Below are 19,501 nucleotides of genomic sequence, written 5' to 3' on the forward strand. Positions count from 1 at the left end.
CTATTACTAACTGGAGACTCGCAAATGGCCATATATTTACAAAACATCGCAGTCCAGTTCTTTCCAGACTTGCTGACTGCTTTGAGATCAAGGTTTTGTGGTCAGAATTCCAGGTGGTGAGCTTGAACAAAGAATGGCAGGGATACTGCTGAACTTGACCTGGCTATCTCCCTTATTAGGGGGAAGAGGCCTTTGATATATAGATAGCAAAGGTTTGGACAAAACAAAGTTAAGTTCTTTATTTGTTTTATTGGTTATCTTGCCAATGGCATATATATTCAATATTTACAAAGAAGTAATATATAAGGCAAAGTACATACAACATTATTTTAGCTTTATTTTCTATTCATTGGCAAAATGATAAAATAAGTACCAAACGAATCTTTGGCTGAAACTACTTGTTCGGGTTGGCAAGAGGAACATTGATGAAGGGCAGGTAGTTGTATGTTGGGTTGTTTGCAAGGGTTTCAATCTTGTTTAATGGTAGTGGTGGTTGAGTTATATATACTGTAGTAGTAAGAATGAGCGTAGGTATGATTCGTTTTCTACTTGCCTGTCACTGTGGCCATACAGTACCCTGCAAAACTGCCACAAGCTGCCTGCATCTCATCTCTCATCCTATAAACAGTTGCTGCTGTACACATAGGTAAGTATATTTGCATTCAATAACTGCTGCCACTGCATAACAATCCTCTACATACTATATACACATTCTGAGTTTAACAGTATACATAAGAATATATACACACACCCCTATGCCTGTATCATATAGGCACTTTATTTTTCCAAACCTCAGCATTTTTGAGAGGAACATCTTTGGGAAAACTTTTCATGTCTTCCACTTTCCTTTGGCATCAACATGAGCTAATACTCATACAACAAACTACAAGAGATGCTGAGTATAAAGTACCAAATACTTTGTATCACATATGTGGATTAATTACACCCTTAATAGTGGGGAATGCCCTCTATATATTTTCCTATGCCAACTGTTATTTATGTTGGTTTGATTTGGTTATATAACTGGGTGCAGTGCCTAGTATGTTTAAACCACTGTTTAAGGGGGGGGGGGTCGATAAAATGCCCTTTTCAAGTATGCATATAGCACACTTCAGGAAAGGATTACTTTTTTATTTTTTTTTATTTTTATTATTATTATTTTTTTCACATATTGCTTAGCAGAAATTCATTGCTGAACTCCTGATGCAATACGGTCCAATATCTGTTGCACTCGTGTATCGAGGTCCCATTCCACTGCTGGCTTACACGAGGATAAACCTGTAGGACTCTCACCCCTGTTTGCATTTGATTCATCTTCAGTCAAACTCTGCTGAACCATGTTGAGAACTGAAGGACGATCAATACTTTTTACTCTAACTGCCCCATTCATGGCTCTTAATTTGTTCTTCATGCGGCCTACAGCCTCAAAGCCACGGTCTACATCAGTCTCTAAAGAATCTTTATCATGCTGTCTATCTCTGCTGCACTGATGGGATCTAGGTTTCAAGGTTGGGTTGAGGTTTGCACGAAGACCAGCAGAAGACCAAGATGAAGAAGTGATGCCAGAGTTTGAGTGTTTTGTGGGTCTTAGGTTTGGATTCCACATATATGGATACTGGGATGAGGCAGCAGGAGGAAGGTAGTGTAGGTCCTGGTTGGGCAAAGGATTCCACTCAAAGGCGACTTTAACATGCATAACTTTTTCATCATCCCCATTGATACTATCAAAGTAATCCTCAGAGGAAGATACAGAAGACTCATTTTGGAGGTCTGATATGTGCAGGTCACTTCCAGTTGTGTAAGCAACAGGGGAAGACGATGCAACTGCCAACTCTTCCACATCACTTAAGTCTTTGTTGTACAAGTCATTTGCACTCATACGCTTGCAAAGGGCCTGATGGGCCGACATTTGACCTGCACGTTTGACTTGGTTCGTGGACAATTCAGGAGACACTTCAGGGGAAGGAATGCAGAGATGAGACAAGGCCAAAGGGGACCTGATGCAGTTCTCCACACTAGACTGATAGAGAGGGCTGCTGACACTTGGGCTTTGGGCTGGTTTCCATACTGTCACAGGGGCTGGCTGGATGATGTTCCTCGGCTCATCATGGTGCTCCTTGGTATCCTGGAATATGCAAAATAGTGAGCATGCTAATTTTTTTTTTTTTTTTTTTTTTTTTTTTTTTTTTTCAATCAATACACAGCTTCAAATACAACATCTATACCACTTTTAAATAATTTACTTCATTATTGTTAATTATTATATATGATCTACATTAAAATATAATTGAGTAGCAAATAAGATGTTAGTACTGCTGCAGCAAGTTAGTCCACTTTCATATTTTAATTTAGCACTAGTACTGTTGCTAGCTTCTACCTATTTATCAGCAACATTCTGGCATCTGTATTTGACTTTATTCTGGCTGTTGCCTGGTGATTTTTATTTTGTTCATATCAATGTTAAAGATCTTGTCTTCACAATATCCATAAGATCATGCTACACTTTTCACATCTACAAAAGCAAAATTGGACCCAAGCATAAACTATGAGGAATGCTACAAATTAAGTTATAAATTAGTGCTAGTATGTCATGTCTCAATCCTGGTGTCCCACTTTACCTGTACCAAGGTCAAACCTGCCACAATGAAGCATTATTCCAAGCATTGGGACACCTACTACAAGCTAATAATTACAAAAATTAATTGCTGCATAAAAGATGGCACATAGTTCCCACCCTCCACACATACATACTCAAAAGGGGCAGCTGTCAAAAATTGCCAAAGAAGCTGCAAGCAGAGAAGCATAAAAACTTAAGCAACACTCAAGCATTTCAACATAAATGCAAACATGGAGGAAAATGACATTACATTGATCGGGCCGTCTTGCTATGGGGTCCTGTGGCCACGCTCTGTGTACATACAAAGTGAGTGTCAACAACATACATAGGCTACAACATACACTCTTAAGACAAATCACCCAAGATTGAGGGAATATGAAGAGATCATAAGGGAACTTTGTGGTCACAAATATAGCTGAGATGCAGATATTTCTTATTGAAGAAAAATTATTTTAAAGTGTGTATTCTCAAATCTTAAGGAACACTTGGCAGTTGACTAAATGCATATACCATGATTACTTCAACTACAATTGCTAACAATATTTGAACACAAAAAGCTCCCAAAAGCTCAGAACATAAAATATATATATATATTTTTTTTCATTAAAATACACCCATACTAAAGCAAAATCAAGGAAATGGAAAATTGTACAAAAATAATTGTTGGTTTCAACCATGCAAAAAAATGCAAATAGTACTGCATACAGCTGGCATTCCTAAAAGCTTTTTTTGAAAATAGTAATTTATGTAAGGTCCAGATAACTGGATACAAACATGCTCTTCTGCATTTACCAACTTAGTAGTAGAAATAGCAGAAACTGTGGCAAAAAAGAGAAGTGGCAAATAAAACAAGGACAGGTGGTTTGGCCAACCAGGGACCTACATGAAGTTCTTCCTATGATGAATTCCAGAGTTGAATATGCCGCCATCAAATAAAAGAAGTCAGTACACAAATATGGAGTCTATTCCAGTAATACCTAACTGATGCTTAGTTAAAAGTGACATGTTCATTTATCTTGTTTCCTACATAGTATATTTTTTAGTTTGGCCAATTAAAATGCTCCTGCTTCACAATATCAAAATATTATTCTTTCAATGTTAGTAGTATCCATATCTGATACTTTGATTCAAATCCCTTTATACTGTAACTAGAACTCCAGCAGATTACATGAATATTCAGTTTTACATATGAAAAGAGTCTTATCAGTGGATACAACAATAGTGGACTCTCTTAAAGTCCAGTTTGTTATGTGCTATTACGACACATGATGAAGCCAGAAACAAATCTAACACGAGTCTCTGCTTAGCCCTCTGAACATGCGACATGCACCAAGATTTATTTTATGAAGTCCACTTTAAAAAAATATAAATAAAACAAATAAATATAAATATCTGGTAGGATGAGTATGAAATATTATTAAGGATCTGGAAGGAGGGTTGGAACCAGAACCCTAGTAACTGGGTCATTAAATGTGTAATGATGTGATATGGATAATTGTACACGAGAAGATTTTGGAAGTATATTAATGAAAACCAGAGTGAAATGAAATTGAAAGGGAAGGAAGAGTTGGAGTTTAGAAGTGCGGTGGGTAGGGTGTCAGGAGTGACAAAGGGAAGGTAGGGGAGGAGTAGCACTTCTAGTAAATGACCCAATAGGTTTGCGATGGGAGATACAGGCTTTTTACAAATGCATACAGTCCTGGTAGTGAAAAAATGAAAGAAGGGAGTCTTTTAGCACTGGATTAACAAGTGCATAGAGTTTTGGGAGGACTAAATGTAGTGGTGTTGGGGATCTAAATGCCAGTAGGATATAACCTGCTAGATGAAAGAGTAGAGAGGTACATGGTGTAGAGGTAAATGTGAGGGTGTTATATAGTTGTGTGTAGGTAGTAAAAGAGTGGAGGGAATTGGGAGGTGAGCCTGTTGTTTGTGTATGACACTGCATTTGTAGCAAAGTCTGATGATAGACTGAAACAGTTAGTGGTGGAGTTTGGAAGGGTGTGTGAGAGGACGCTACTGAAAGTAAATATGGGTAAGAGTAAGGGTAAAGATGGGTTGGAGAAATGAAAGGCTGGACATAGTTATGGACCAAAAGGTCTCCTGTTGGCGTGCTCTTCTTCTTAATTCTTTGGAAGAGGAGACCTTCAAGTATACAAGATGCTGTATTGACTGTCATTTATATTATTTATTATTAGTTATGTCAATTCATTATTTTTTATTTATATCATAATTCTTATTTATTTTTAATTTATTTATCAATCAAGTAGAGAAGGAAAAGGTGCAGATGGAGAGATGACAATGGAAGAGAAGGCAGTAAGAGGAAGATGGGCAGAATATTTTAGGGAGTTGCTAAATGTGAAGGAGGATAGGAAGGGAAAGGTAGTTGCAGTGGGAAGTGCTAAGAAAATGACAGTGATGAGTGAGGAAAATGGAGGAGAAATAAGGAAGGATGATGAGAGCAGGTAAGGCATGTCTGGATGGATGTCATGCAGAATGTCTAAAAAAAAAAGGAGGTACAGTGATAGTGGACTGGCTGGTAAGGTTTTAATGTTTGTTTAAGAGGGGACTGGAGGAGTGCCTGTATAGTTCCACTTTACAAGAGAAAAGGGGACAAGTGTGAGTGTAGTATTTTCAGAGGGATAAGCTTGTTGAGTGTAGTTGGGAAGGCATATGGGAGGGTCTTGATTGAGAGGATTAGGAGAGGAACAGTGGGAGTAATTGGTGAGAAACAGTGTGGGATTAGGATGGGTAGAGGTTGTCTAGATCAGATTTTTGTGGTAGTACAGATATGTGAGAAAGCTATATGAAAAGGTAAGAATGTTTTTTGGGCTTTTATGGATTTGGAAAATGCTTATGACAGTGTAGACAGGAAGGCACTGTGGGAGGTATTGCAGATATACGGGATAAGAGGAAATCTTTTAGGAGCTGTCAAGAGTTTTTACGAGTAGTAGAGTGTGTCAGGATTAGAAATGGAGAGAATGAGTGGTTTGAGGTAGGTGGGACTTCGTCAGGGATGTGTTATGTCACCCTGGCTGTTCAATTTATACATGGATGGGATGATGCGAGAGGTAAATGCAAGGGTGGTGGGTCAGGGATTGGAGATGGTTATAGAAAATGGAGAAAAGTGGGAGATAAGCCAGCTGTTGTTTGCAGACAACACTGCACTTGTAGGATCAGAGGAGGAATTGAGGAAGTTTGTGGCAGAGTTTGGGAAAGTGTGTGAACAAAGGAAGTTGAAGATATATGTGGGTAAAAGGTGACGAGATGTACAAGGGGTGAAAGTGGCAGCAGACTGGAAGTGAGTATAAAGGGAGAGAGACTGGAGGAAATGGATAGTTTTAGATACTTGGGTGCAAATGTGGCAGCAAAGGGAGGAGGGGAGGTGGAGAGATTGAGAGAAGCAAGTAAATGCCTTGGTGGATTAAAGTGTATTTCAATAGACATTTGGGAATGGATGCTAAGAGAAGATTGTATGAAGGAGTGATTGTGCCAACAGCACTGTATGGGGCAGAAACATGGAACGTGAGTGAGGAAGAGAGCAATTTGAATGTGTTGTCTAAGAAGTATGATAGGGGTTACTAGGCTGGACAGACTGTGAATTGAGGAGGTGAGGAGAAGAACGGGGGTGGAAAGGGAGTTGGGAGATAGGGTGGATGAGAGTATTGGGATGGTTTAGACACATGGAAAGAATGAGTGAAAAAAAAGACTAGTAAAAGAGATGTGGAAGGAGTGAACATGAGGGGGCGACCTAGGACGAGATGGATGGATGGGGAAACGGGGGCTTTGGGGAAGAGGGGAACGTCATTTGAGGAAGGATGGGAGAGGACAGAAGATGGAGAATGGTTGTATATGGATGATGATGTGACCCATGAGGTGGAATGGGTGGGGGATGGGAGGTGAGGGAGTATGTGTGAGAAAAATTTGATGGAGCCCAAAGGGATTTCTCCCCATCTTCTCCTTTTCTGCACGGGGGGGTCTGCCAATTTAATGAAACGCCCTTGCTTTGGATGTGTTGTGTCTTGCGACACTGCTTCTGACCCAGGGCAGTGGGCAAGATGCAGGGATGACCCTTGTAAGGGAGGAAAAAGCACTTGGTACATGTATGTATTGAGGAAGGTCTGAGGATCACATTAAAAGAACAAGAAATAAAAGACAGAAAGCATAAGAAATAGCACATGATAATGGGATGTGGGGAAGGCATATACACAGAAATAGAAATATTCAGGTTAGGCAGATGAATAAACAGAGGTGCAGGATCAGAGGGATTAGCTTGTTAAGTGTAGTTGGGAAGGCTTATGGGAGGATCTTGATTGAGAGGATTAGGAGAAGAACAGAGGGAGTAATTGGTGAGGAACAGTGTGGATTTAGGATGGGTAGAGGTTGTGTAGATCAGATCTTTGTGGTAAGACAAATATGTGAGAAAGCTATAGGAAAGGGGAAGGATGTTTTTTGGGCTTTTATGGATCTGGAAAAGGCTTATGATAGGGTAGACAGAAAGGCACTGTGGGAGGTTATGCAGATATATGGGATAGGAGGAAAGCTTCTAGGAGCTGTCAAGAGTTTTTATGAGAGTAGTAAAGCTGTCAGGATTAGAAATGGAGAGAGTGAGTGGTTCGAGGTAAAGGTGGGACTTCGTCAAGGATGCGTTATGTCGCCCTGGCTGTTCAACTTATACATGGATGGGGTAGTACGAGAGGTAAATGCAAGGGTAGTGGGTCAGGGATTGGAGATGGTTAAAGAAAATGGAGAAAAGTGGGAGGTGAGCCAGCTGTTGTTTGCTGACGACACTGCACATGTGGCAGGATCGGAGGAGGGACTGAGGAAGTTGGTGACAGAGTTTGGGAGAGTATGTGATAGAAGAAAGATAAATGTGGGTTAAAGTAAGGTGATGAGATGTACAAGGGGTGAAAGTGGCAGTAGACTGGAAGTGAGCATTAAGGGAGAGCGACTGGAGGAAGTGGATAGTTTTAGATACTTGGGTGTAAATGTGGCAGGAAAAGGTGGAGGTAGAATGTAGATTGAGAGAAGCGAGTAAATGCCTTGGTGGATTGAAGACTGTAATGAGGAATAGACATTTGGGAATGGATGCTAAGAGGAGACTGTATGAAGGAGTGATTGTGCCAACAGCACTGTATGGGGCAGAAACATGGAACATAAGAGAGGAGTTTGAATGTGTATGAGATGAGGTGTCTGAGAAGTATGATGGGGGTTACTAGGCTTGATAGAGTGAGAAATGAGAAGAACAGGGGTGGAAAGGGAGTTGTTGTTGTTGTTGTTCCCTAGACTGTCTGTCCGAGCAGTCCCGTCTCCCCAAGGAAGGCCACAGCCGAAACTGGGTTTTCCCACAAATCCTTTATAGAGTGTATGTTGTGTTGTTTGCGTGCATGATTGTGTATAATGCAGTCTTCCATTATGTGTTGTATGGTATGGGGTGAAGTGTTACATCATGGGCAGCTGTTCACAACACGGTCGTCCAGCCTCTTCTGGTAGCTTAGAAGTGCTGGGTTGGGAGATAGGGTTGATGAAAGAGTATTAGGATGGTTTGGACACATGGAAAGAATGAGTGAAGACTAGTAAAAGAGGTATGGAAGGCAGATGTGGAGGGAGTGAACATGAGGGGACGTCCTAGGATGAGGTGGATGGATGGGGTGAAGGAGGCTTTGGGGAAGAGGGGAATGTCTGTTGAGGAAGGACAGGAGAGGACAGAAGACAGGGGTGAATGGAGAATGGTTGTATATGGATGATGATGTGATGCATGAGGTGGAATGGGCAGGGGGATGGGGGGTGAGGTAGTATGTGTGAGCAAAATTTGACGCAGCCCGAAGGGATTTCTCCCCGTCTTCTCCTTTTAAGCATGGGGGGGTCGCTGATTTAATGAAGCGGCCTTGCTGTGGATGTGCTGTGTCTTGTGACACTGCTTCTGACCCAGGGCAGTGGACAAGGTGCAGGGATGACCCGTCATCCAGGAGGTGCTAAGATAAGAGGGAGGGTGGAGGGGTGTGGAGTGTATTGAGGGATGGAATGGGTGGGAATGATTTTATGCCTTTTCCTTTTTGGCTACCTCCCTTGTAAGGGGGAAAAAGCCTTGGTATATGTATGCAAGATCAATGAAAGTAAAATTAATATAAAGTACAAGAATAGATAAGGAGGAATGAAATTGAAGAGAAAAAATTGGTTGAAGCACCTGAGGATTAAATGAGGAACAGGAAAGGACAATTTTATTGGGATGATAGATCAAAAGTGGTTCCTAAAACAGAGCATGATAAAGTGAGGAAAAGTAATTAAAAGAATTAGAAATAACCTCCAAAAATTTAAACATATTAATAAGCAAGAGCAGAGATGAATGACTAAAGGAAAAAGAACCAGACATATGTGCTAAAGTGGAAATGGGAGAAGGAATGGCAGAGATAATGAATAGCAAAAGAAAAGATATATATATATATATATAATATATATACATATACACAAACAATTAACAACACAACCAAGTGGAGAGAGGAAAAGTGAAAAAGCCCTAACAAGTGACTTTAACTGTAGAGAGGTAATATAGGAGGAATGAGGAATCCTTGGGGGCAACATACTGTTGAACATCCATGTACCAAAATGTTCTTTCCCCCTTATAAGGTGATTATTGATCAAAGCACATATTCACCCTTTGCTTATCTAACATCTATCAAAAACCTATTTGTTATTATTTTATCTTAGCTCTTTGGATGTAAGGTCATTCCAGTCCTCCACCCATTGCTTGGCTAAGAGGCAATGCACCAAAGTACAGCACCTCCACAGTTGAGCCTGACAGCAGAAGCTGGTTTACCCTCACTGCTTCATTACATAGCAACCGTACCACCCTTGTCCACTCAATAATTTAGAGAACATAACTAGTCCAATGTTTCTTCCCAGTGAAATTTATGGTAAGCCTTATGATTGTTGCTAACTGCTCTGGGGCTGCTGGTTTACAGTCAGTGAAACTTGAAGTAATGGTTATTATTATCATTATCATATTCATACCAAAACTATTACGAAATTCACTTGGCAAACACTACAAGCAGAACAGTGTCATCTGCATATGCTATCTATTCTTTCCCATTTTTCTCCAACCTCATTCCACTACCTATCTCCTACCTTCACTTCTCTCATTACTTTGTCATGCATAACATTACTCAACACTACCTCAAATGTCTCATTTTCCTTATATTCTATTCTCATACATTTCATACCCATCACAAAAATTCTTTATTTACTCCAAATTTGTCCCATATGCAATACAGTCTCATGGTTTCCCATATTATCCCATTTACTCCATCAAACTACTACTTCAAAACCACAAAATACTGTATAATCATTTCTCTTCTCACACATTTTCACACCTAATCTGTTACCAACAGAATACATCACTACCATCATAAACAACAACATAAAAAATAAAGTGCCATAAATGGCATAAAAATGTACAGATAATCACAAAAAGACATCCCAGCTCTACTAAACAATATGTGCCATCAACAGCAGTGGTGGACACACCAAGACATGCAGCTATCATCACTTCAAAACACAAGTATTTATCTCATACACTAGAGTCCAACTACATCATTGAAAACTGCACAAATATTGGTTGCATGCACGAGAAAACTAGGACAATGGATTGATTAACCAGCAGACCAAACATCCTCAGACACAAACTTTCCATTGGACTAAGCCTTTACACCCGCCACACCAGCACAATATAATCAAATCTACACACATGCATAAGACATTATATCCAAACAATATATCAAACACACATCTAGGTATATGGACTGATGCAGATGAAAAAGGCTTTTCAGTATAGAGATGAAGGGATGATAGAAAAAACTCATCAAAACCCTGATCCATCCAAGACCAGAATATGCATCAGTGGTATGGTACCCACACGGTGCGAGACATAAGCAAAATCGAGAGAATACAAAGGGCAGATAAACCATACAAGGAATGACTACAAAGTCTGCCAACTTTGAAAAATTCAAGAGAGAGGGGATATGATTACAGTATTTGGGTCACTAAAGGTGATAGATTACACTGATAGAAGAATTCTCTTGATTAAGGATAGGGGGATTTTTAAGAGGTAACGAGAACAAATTAAGGAAGACATTTCTAAATGATGTGAAGAAATAGTTTTCCATATAGCTTAGAAAATGAAATAGCCCAAGCTGGAAAATTAAACATATTCAAAAGTAAATACGATAATTGGAAATCCAGTTAAAAATTTACATGAATTTGAGGCTAGGTATGATAAATTGGAGAGATGGAACCAATGAGCATTGCTCCTTTCCTGTATGCTGAAATTAGGTAAATACATAGGTTCATAGGACTTCCAAAGTCAACTACAGCTACAACCACACACTGGAAAAACAGGAAAACAATTACTTAAGCCAAAACAAGGTTCATCATCACACAGATTACACAACTTTGCACAAAACAGGGACCAACAAAAGGTACCAAAGTGGAGATCTACAAGATGGTCTTCAGATATTCATCTCCTTGCCACCTGTCAACTTATGAACACCCTCACCTCCATCTGACGCAGTATACCTAAGGGGCTGACACTGTCTGCAACTCCGGCCTAAGATATCTCTATTTTCCCCACCTTATCACACGAGGAAAGCTGACCACAAATTGTTCACTTCTACTACGACATGGTGACAGAAGTGTTCTACACCAATATAACAAAAACAACAATCCAATGCTTTTACCCATGGTGATTTATGGTATGGTCTGAGGACTATTGCCAACTACTGTAGGGATGGGTTTTTAAGCAATAATTATCATTACCACTCATCACTCCAACACTATGCACAATGCATGCTGGACAGATTCAGCCACAAGCAACCACACTGTACTTCACTAGACATTATCTATGGCTGCTCCTTTTAGACAAAACATAATGGCTGGCCAACTTTTGAGGCAGACACACATAGCTTTATTTTCTCATTCACACTACATCTGACACTGACATCACACACACCTCAAACATGAGATAGTCACTGCTTGCACCCAATTACATACAATGAGTAGAGCAGTAACTAATCAGAAACCAACTAGAAGTAGCACCAGCCACATCCATTGACACTTCACAAGCAATATCCACATCCACAACAAAAGTATTAGGAGGTTAGCAATCACCAGTTGCTAGCTCTCCAAGTGTGAAAAGGTGTAGAAAATACAGATGAAGTTGGTAGAAAGCTTGGGCCTTGAGGCCTCTCTACACTGTTCGAGACAAAAGTAGTGTATGGCACAGTTCACAGTATGCCCCAATGGTTGGAGCCAGTCCACTATATCATACAATAACCCCTATCCTCATCACTTGCCTATGGAGTAGATTAGAAAATCCCTTTCTCTATTTACTATTTCTTTCCACTAACATCTATTTCTTGGACTATCTCCAATGCTTACCAGACATAATGTGCATCCAAATTAATTTCACCTCATCCATGCATCTCTTCACTCCACTTCTACTTTTTCCTCATTCATTCTTTCTGTATATCTAAACTACCTTTCTGTAGTTCTCTCACAAGAGACATATATTGAGGTCTGTCATAGGTGTGTGTGTAATTACCACTGTATTTTGTGTAAGTAATTACCACTGAATTTTGGTACCAAGGGAGAAGGGAATTACCAGTTACTAATAAGAATGAAATAAACCAAGATCCAGATATGACACCAAAATGACAAGCAAGAAACATCATGAAATAGAACATGGCGGGCGCATGAAAGCAGAGGTAGAAAGCATGACAAGACTAGCAGAATTATACCCAAGAGCTCCAACGCACCTGAAGAAGGAGGCAGGTCTGTTAGTGTAGCGGTCAGGTTGGGATGAGCTGGTCTGTAAAAGGACAAGCCACTACATCAACACTTTACAGCTCACCTTACATTATGGATTAGCCAATTGGTTAAATGTGATGTGAATCAGGTGGAATTTTTAAGGTTCAACACTTTGAGTTTTTATCTTCTGATTACAATACATAATGTATATGTAACTATGTATAGAATACATAAAGAATGTTTAACTTTGTGTGCCGTTTGACACCACAAAAATTCCACATGTGATCTAGTGTAATGTTCATAACCAGGTTCCCCACCACCACTCCAATGTTAAACCATCACCACTTAAACACACTAGTAAACAAGCTGCTGCAATTATTATTGAAGGAGGGATAATACTACGTCTATGTCAATACCAGCAGGATCAGCAAAGTGTTACAGCAAGTGTTCAAGATAGAAGAGAGAGGGAAAAAAGAAAAAAGAAAAAAAAAAAAAAAAAAAAATTGAAATAATGTCCTTGACAGTTTCCAAACTTCATTCCAATAGTATATGAACACTATGCATCACTGCCAGAATTATCATATACCCTTCATATTCTGACAGTAGATAAGCAAGATGATACATTACTGAAGAGATAAGGAATAAGAGGAAAGACAAGAAAATTAAGTTCCTTATCCTAACTTGCCTTAAAACATATGTCCACACCCAGGAAATACTACATGAGAGCCTATGAATGGATCAAGTGCTGACCTACAAGAAAGAAATAACTGATACTAAATTTTGTGCTAATACTTGTCACACCCCAGAAGGATGAGGTGTGCATGTGGGTAGCGCCCCGACCAAAGTGCAAGTACCCACCACGTGCGCATCTGCTACAATATGGCAAAAGTGCAATTGCCTCCCTACCCCTTCACCTTACCCATCACCTCCTGCTGCTGTTGCTGATTCTAAACCAGCACGTGCCGGAGCAAGGGTTGGGCTATGACCAAGCCAAACAAGGAGGGGGGAAAAAAAAGTGCAGTGCCATGGAAGGCAAGTAAAAGGGAATTGGCTTGGCACTTACAATCTTGGTCGCGGCGCTACTCAAGTATATTGAGCCAGCGGCCCCAGATGGACCCTTTGCTGCGTACCTTGTGCTGACCACTACCCCCACTAGCACTGTTGTTATTGTTGCTGTTGCTGCTGCCACCACTGTTCTTAGATGAAGGTGTGCTGCGGCCTGTCTTGACAGAGTCACGGCGGCCAACCATCCGTGCTGCAATACTACTCGTACTACGGCCCAGTGGTGTACTGGCACGGCTGTTGTTCTCTTGCTGTGAAGAAATGGAACCATTGCGGGGAGTCAAACTAGCACCCTTATGAAGGGAGTGTGCCATACTTGGAGCTGGAGAGGAACGAGGTGTAGTTGCTGGGGGTGTAGAACGTGAGGGTGGTGTATGGTGAGATCCTTTTGAAGCTCTTGAAGCAACACGACCCAAAGAGTCTCTACTAACTGAAGCATCTGACCCTGAGGACTCACGACGCCCAGGGGGGGAGCCTGTATTCCTAAGTGAACCAGAGGGAGATGATGAGATTTGGTTATTTGTTGATGTACCAGGTCGGCTTCGTCTTGGTGGTTTCTCCACACCAGGAGGTGCTTTGCGAGTTATTACTTCATTATTGTTAGTTTCCACTCGTCGTGGGGGTGAAGGAGACTCATCCTGGTATACAACTACGTCATATTTGATGTTAGGTCCTTTATGCACTGTGTAGGTTGGCATTTCTGGTTCCTCTGGAGGCTCCTCATCAGTCATGATACCAACAGTCACATGAGTTGGATGAGCCATCACTCCCACATCCACTTTTGCTGTGGCACGACGGTCTCGTTCATCCAACTGTAAAATAGCAATAATCAGACCCATATTCACAGTGTTGTGAAAAAATAATAAGAAGTAACAAGCATCTATTTGTCTTACCTTAGCCTTGAGAGATAAGTTCTCACTTCGCAATGCTGTAAGCACTTGGTGTGTCTGCCTCTGCTGTGCCTCATACTCACTGGATCTTGTCACCCATTCCTCACCAGCATATTCCACCTGCTTCCGCAGCACCTGCAAAATGTCACTTGTCAGTGCCCATAAACCAATCAATCAATCTGTTGCCCCAGGTCTCCCTTGCAGGAGATCCATGGCTCCCATGTAACCAGCAACAGCCACCAGATTAACCCACAAGTCACACAAGGAAAAAGTATTGTGTTATCTCGGGATGGGTCGGGTGGAGCAGTGTAAAACAAGGTGTATGGTGTCTTCTTTGCGATGGTTGCATCTGGAGCAGTTTGTTTCAGTGGCCAGGCTTGTTTTGTATTGGTACCTTCTTAGTGCTGAATGGTGTGCTGAACAGTCATACTAGTGTGGTTCTTACTTCTCTTGGGAGGGATTTTTCTGGGCTAATGTCTGCAGGGGTTTGATGGAATAAGTGTTTGGTGGTTGACACTGGAGTGCTTGTTTTGTGATTTCAGTGTGAACACATTTTTGTATGGATGTGTTTTACAAAGCATGTGATAAGTTGCTGTCAATATTTGAGTAATACACTGCCCCCCCAATACCTCATACAGTTGGTTTTGCAATGAGATGCACGAGTAAAGGGTTTTTGCATAAAACAGTGTATCTATCATTTTTATGTGATGTTCTATGGTAGGATTTTGGTTTCTTTGTGCTGGTGACCAATCAATTAATCGATCCATTGCCCATGGATTCCTGCAGAGGACCTGTGACTTCCAGGTAACAAGCAAAGCCTCTGGGTGGAACCACAAATCACTTAGAGAAGCTATATTGTGTCTGGGGATTGTAAGTGTGTGGCATTATAGTATGAGGTGTTTTGTCTCTGTGTGGTCATTACATTATGGCAGTTTGAATATGCGGCCAGGCCTATTCTATGTTGTACCGTTTTAATGCTGGATTATATCCTGAGTGCAGGTAAGTCAGTGTGGTCCTTGTTCAGCATGGGGGTTTTTCACCATTTAGACTATTAAAAATAATACATAGATACATAAATGTGGGCAAAAGTAAGGTGATGAGATGTACAAGGGGAGTGAGTGACAGCAGGCTGGAAGTGAGCATTAAGGGCAAAAGACTGGAGGAAGTGGATACTTTTAGATATTTGGGTGCGAATGTAGCAGGAAAGGGAGGAGTGGGGGTGGAGGCAGAATGTAGATTGTGAGAAAAAAGTAAATGCCTTGGTGGATTGAAGTGTAATGAGATATAGACATCTGGGAATGGATGCTAAGAGGAGGTTATATGAAGGAGTAATTGTACCAACAGCATTGTACAGGGCAGAAACATGTAACATAAGAGAGGAAGAGAGAAGGAGTTTGAATGTGTTTGAGATGAAATGTCTGAGAAGTATGATAGGGGTTACTAGGCTGGATAGAGTGAGAAATGAGGGGGTTTGAGGAGAGAACAGGGGTGGAAAGGGAACTTGGGAGATAGGGTTGATGGTTTGGACACATGGAAAGAACGAGTGAAGAAGGATTAGTAAAAGAAGTGTGGAAGGCAGAGGTGGAAGGAGTAAATATGAGGGGGCATCCTAGGATGAGATGGATGGATGGGGTGAAAGGGGCATTACAAAAGAGAAGAATGTCTGTGGAGGAAGGACGGGAGAGGACAGAAGATAGGGGTGAATGGAGAGGGGTTGTGTATAGATGATGCTGTGATGCATGAGGGGGAGTGGGTGGGGGATGGGGGGTGAGGAAGTATGTATGAGAAAAAAAAAAATTGACGCAGCCCGAAGGGATTTCTCCCCATCTTCTCCTTTTCTGCATGGGAGGACGGAGAGGGGGGGTCGCCGAATTTATAAAGCGGCCTTGCTATGGATGTGCTGTCTTGCAACACTGCTTCTGACCCATTTAATCGGTAACCCCCTCTCCATCTCCTCATGCAGAAAAAGAGAAGGAGAAATCCCTTCAGGCTGTGTCAAAATATTCACACATACTCCCTCACACCACCTTTCCCACCCACACCCTTCCATGCATCATAGCATCATCCATACACAACCTTTCTCCACTCACCCCTATCTTCTGTCTTCTAACTTCCTTTCTCAACAGATATTTGCCTCTTTCCCAATGCCCCCTTAACCCCATCCATCCATATCATCCCTGGTCACCCACTCACATTCACTCCTTCCACCTCTGCCTTCCACACCTCTTTTACTGATCTTTCTTTGCTCATTCTTTCCATGTGTCCAAACCATCCCAATACTCTTTCATCAACCCTATCTCCCATCTCCCTTCCCACCCCTGCTCTCCTCTTCATTTTTTACTCTATCCAGCCTAGTAACCCCTACCATACTTCCCAAACAATTTATCTCAAACACATTTAAACTCTTCCTCTCTTTCAAAGATTGGTTACAAAATAGGACGAGAGAATCATATGGGAGGTACAAAGAAAAGAGAAGTAAAGCATAAGATAAAGCAGACAAAGAGGAGAGCAAATGTGAAATGGGGTAAGAGTATGACAAATTTTTAAAGTAATAAAAAGATGTTTTGAAAGGAAATTAAGATAGGAAGAGAAGGCAAATCAAGAAGAGAAGAAAAGGTATAAGGTGCAGATAAATGATAATGGAAGAGACAGCAGTAAAAGGAAGATGGGCAGAGTATTTTAGGGAGTTGCTAAATGTGAAGAGGAGAGGTCGCCGATTTAATGAAGCGGCCTTGCTGTGGATGTGCTGTGTCTTGCGACACTGTTTCTGACCCAGGACAGTGGACAAGATACATGGATGACCTGTCATCCAGGAAGTGCAAAGATAAGAGGGAGGGTAGAGGGAGTGGAGTGTAGATGGAATTGGTGGGAATGACTTTTATGCCTTTGTTTTTTGGCTACCTCCCTTGTAAGAGGGAAAAAGCCCTTGGTATATGTATGTATGCTAAATGTAAAGGAGGATAGGGTGGGAAAGGTAGTTGCAGTGGGAAGCACTAAGAAAATGACAGTGATGAGGAGAAATATGGAAAGACAAGGTCAAAGCACGTTATTTAAATGATGAGAGCAGGTAAGGCACCTGGATTAGATAGGTGTCATGCAGTGTCTAAAAAAGGGAGGTATAGTGATGATGGACTGGCTGGTGAGGTTGTTTAATGTTTGTCTAAAAGAGGGTAGGGTGCCTGAGGACTGGAGGTGTGCCTGTATAGTTCTGCTTTACAAGGGAAAAGGGAACAAGTGCGAGGGTAGTATTTTCAGAGGGATCAGTTTGTTGAGTGTTATTGGGAAGGTTTGGGAGGGTTTTGAGGATCAAGAGAGGAGGGAGGACATGTGTGGACTTTGGACAGGTAGGGGTTGTATGGATCAGATTTTTGTGGTAAGGCAAATATGTAAGAAAGCTTTAAGAAAAGGTAAGGATGATTTTTGGCCTCTGAATTTGGAAAAGGCTTATGACAAGGTAGACAAGAAGGCACTGTGGGAGGTGGAGTGGTAGAGCCTGTGTTAGAATTAAAAATGGAGAGAGTAAGTGGTTTGAAGTAAAGGTTGGACTTCGCCAGGGATGTGTTATGTTGCCTTGGCTGTTCGATTTAAATATAGATGGAGTGGTGCTAAAGGATGAGATGGATGGGATAAAAGGGGCATTGGGAAAGAGGGGAATGTTTGTTGATAAAGGGAGAAGACAGAAGATAGGGGTGGGTGGAGAATAATTGTGTATGTATGATGCTGTGATGCATGGAGGCGAGAGGGTAGGGGATGGGGGAGGGAGTAAGTGTGAATGATATTTTGATGCACCCCAAAGGGATTTCTTCCCATCTTCACTTTTTCTGCACAAGGGGACAGAGAGGGAGGTCACAGATTAAATGAAGTGGCCTTGCTGTGGATGCACTGTGTCTTGCTACATTGCTTCTGACCCTGGGCAGTGGGGGAGATGCAGGGATGATCCATCATCCACAAAGAGCCAAGAAAAGAGGGAGGGGTGGTAAATGGGTTGGAGTAGATTTATGCCTTTGACTTTGGCTTCCTCCCTTGTAAGGGGGAAAATGCAGTTGGTATATGGATGTATAAATAGATATGGCCCAAGAATGGAACCCTGAGGTGCTCCACTCTTAAAAAAAATTCCAGACAGAAGTTTTGCCATTCAGGACTGAAAAGAAGCACAAGTGAGGAAGATGTGGGCAAAGGTGTGAGTGGGATGGGGAATATTTGTGAATGCATATGGCCCTGGTAATGCAAAAAGTATAGAGGGTAAATATTTCTGAAAGATTTCAACAAGTGTATAAGGAGTTTTGGAAGATGTGAATAAAGTGATATCCAACAATTCAGAAAATGACAACCCAAAAAGCATTATGAATAATATATAATTTGCTGCTCTGAAACAACACCAATAGAACATTTACTTTTAGAAACTAAAATCATCCCCACTGAGAACATGAAAATGATTGGTGCAGTTCTACAAAGACACCTTGAACCTTTCTGCCCCTAACACATCAAAACCGACCCACTGAACAAAAAATAGCAACATTCTAATGAAATGATAATTTCTTCTCAGCACCCCACATGTCCATACAAAAATGTACACAATGAAATCACAAAACAGGCACTCCAAAAGACCTCAAAATTCTATATTTGGAACTTCCTCAGACATCTCATCCCCAGGTACCCATTTCTCAAAATACTTTTCATTATCCCCACATTCATTTGCTTCCTATAATCTATAATTCACCACCTCCATTCCCCACTACATGTTACCCTCTAGCCTGCCACTATCATCACACTCACTTCTTGTTTTCTCCTCACACACCCTCCCAAATATTGCCACCAATTGATTCAGTCTATTCTCAGACTTACCCACAAGCTCAGTGTCATCCAGGAACAATCACTGGCTCACCTCCCACATCCCTCCATTCTCACTCATGAACTCCAAACCCCTGCCTATCACCCTTGCATTTACCTCCCCATCCATATGTATGTTGAACAACCAGTGATGTTACACAAACCTAAAGCGGCCCTTCACCTCAAACAACTCTCCCATTTACCCTCATACAAGCTCTACTAATCATGTAAAAAGCTTTGACCACCCTCCATAATGCCTGTCAACCCTATCAGTTATGCTAGTGTGGCTCCAGCTTATCATAGG

At 41.3% G+C, this 19,501-nt stretch overlaps 1 protein-coding gene across 6 annotated transcripts in view; it reads right to left on the reverse strand.

Moving 5' to 3' along the window:
- Positions 1-229: 229 nt before the first annotated feature.
- LOC143018080 (uncharacterized) overlaps positions 230-19,501 on the reverse strand; it is a 176,579-nt gene continuing 157,307 nt past the window's right edge. For all 6 annotated transcript variants that reach the window (XM_076173184.1, XM_076173180.1, XM_076173183.1 and 3 more), the window contains 3 exons: positions 14,371-14,502; positions 13,546-14,289; positions 230-2,125 (listed from right to left, as the gene is read on the reverse strand). In XM_076173184.1, the coding sequence (XP_076029299.1) occupies positions 1,187-2,125; positions 13,546-14,289; positions 14,371-14,502 (1,815 nt within the window). In that variant the 3' untranslated portion in view covers positions 230-1,186. The remainder of the gene's footprint in view (positions 2,126-13,545; positions 14,290-14,370; positions 14,503-19,501) is intronic.

Source organism: Oratosquilla oratoria, chromosome 34, assembly GCF_046742065.1.
Source record: "Oratosquilla oratoria isolate Oo_2021 chromosome 34, ASM4674206v1, whole genome shotgun sequence".
In the NCBI taxonomy this organism is placed as follows: Eukaryota; Metazoa; Arthropoda; class Malacostraca; order Stomatopoda; family Squillidae; genus Oratosquilla; species Oratosquilla oratoria.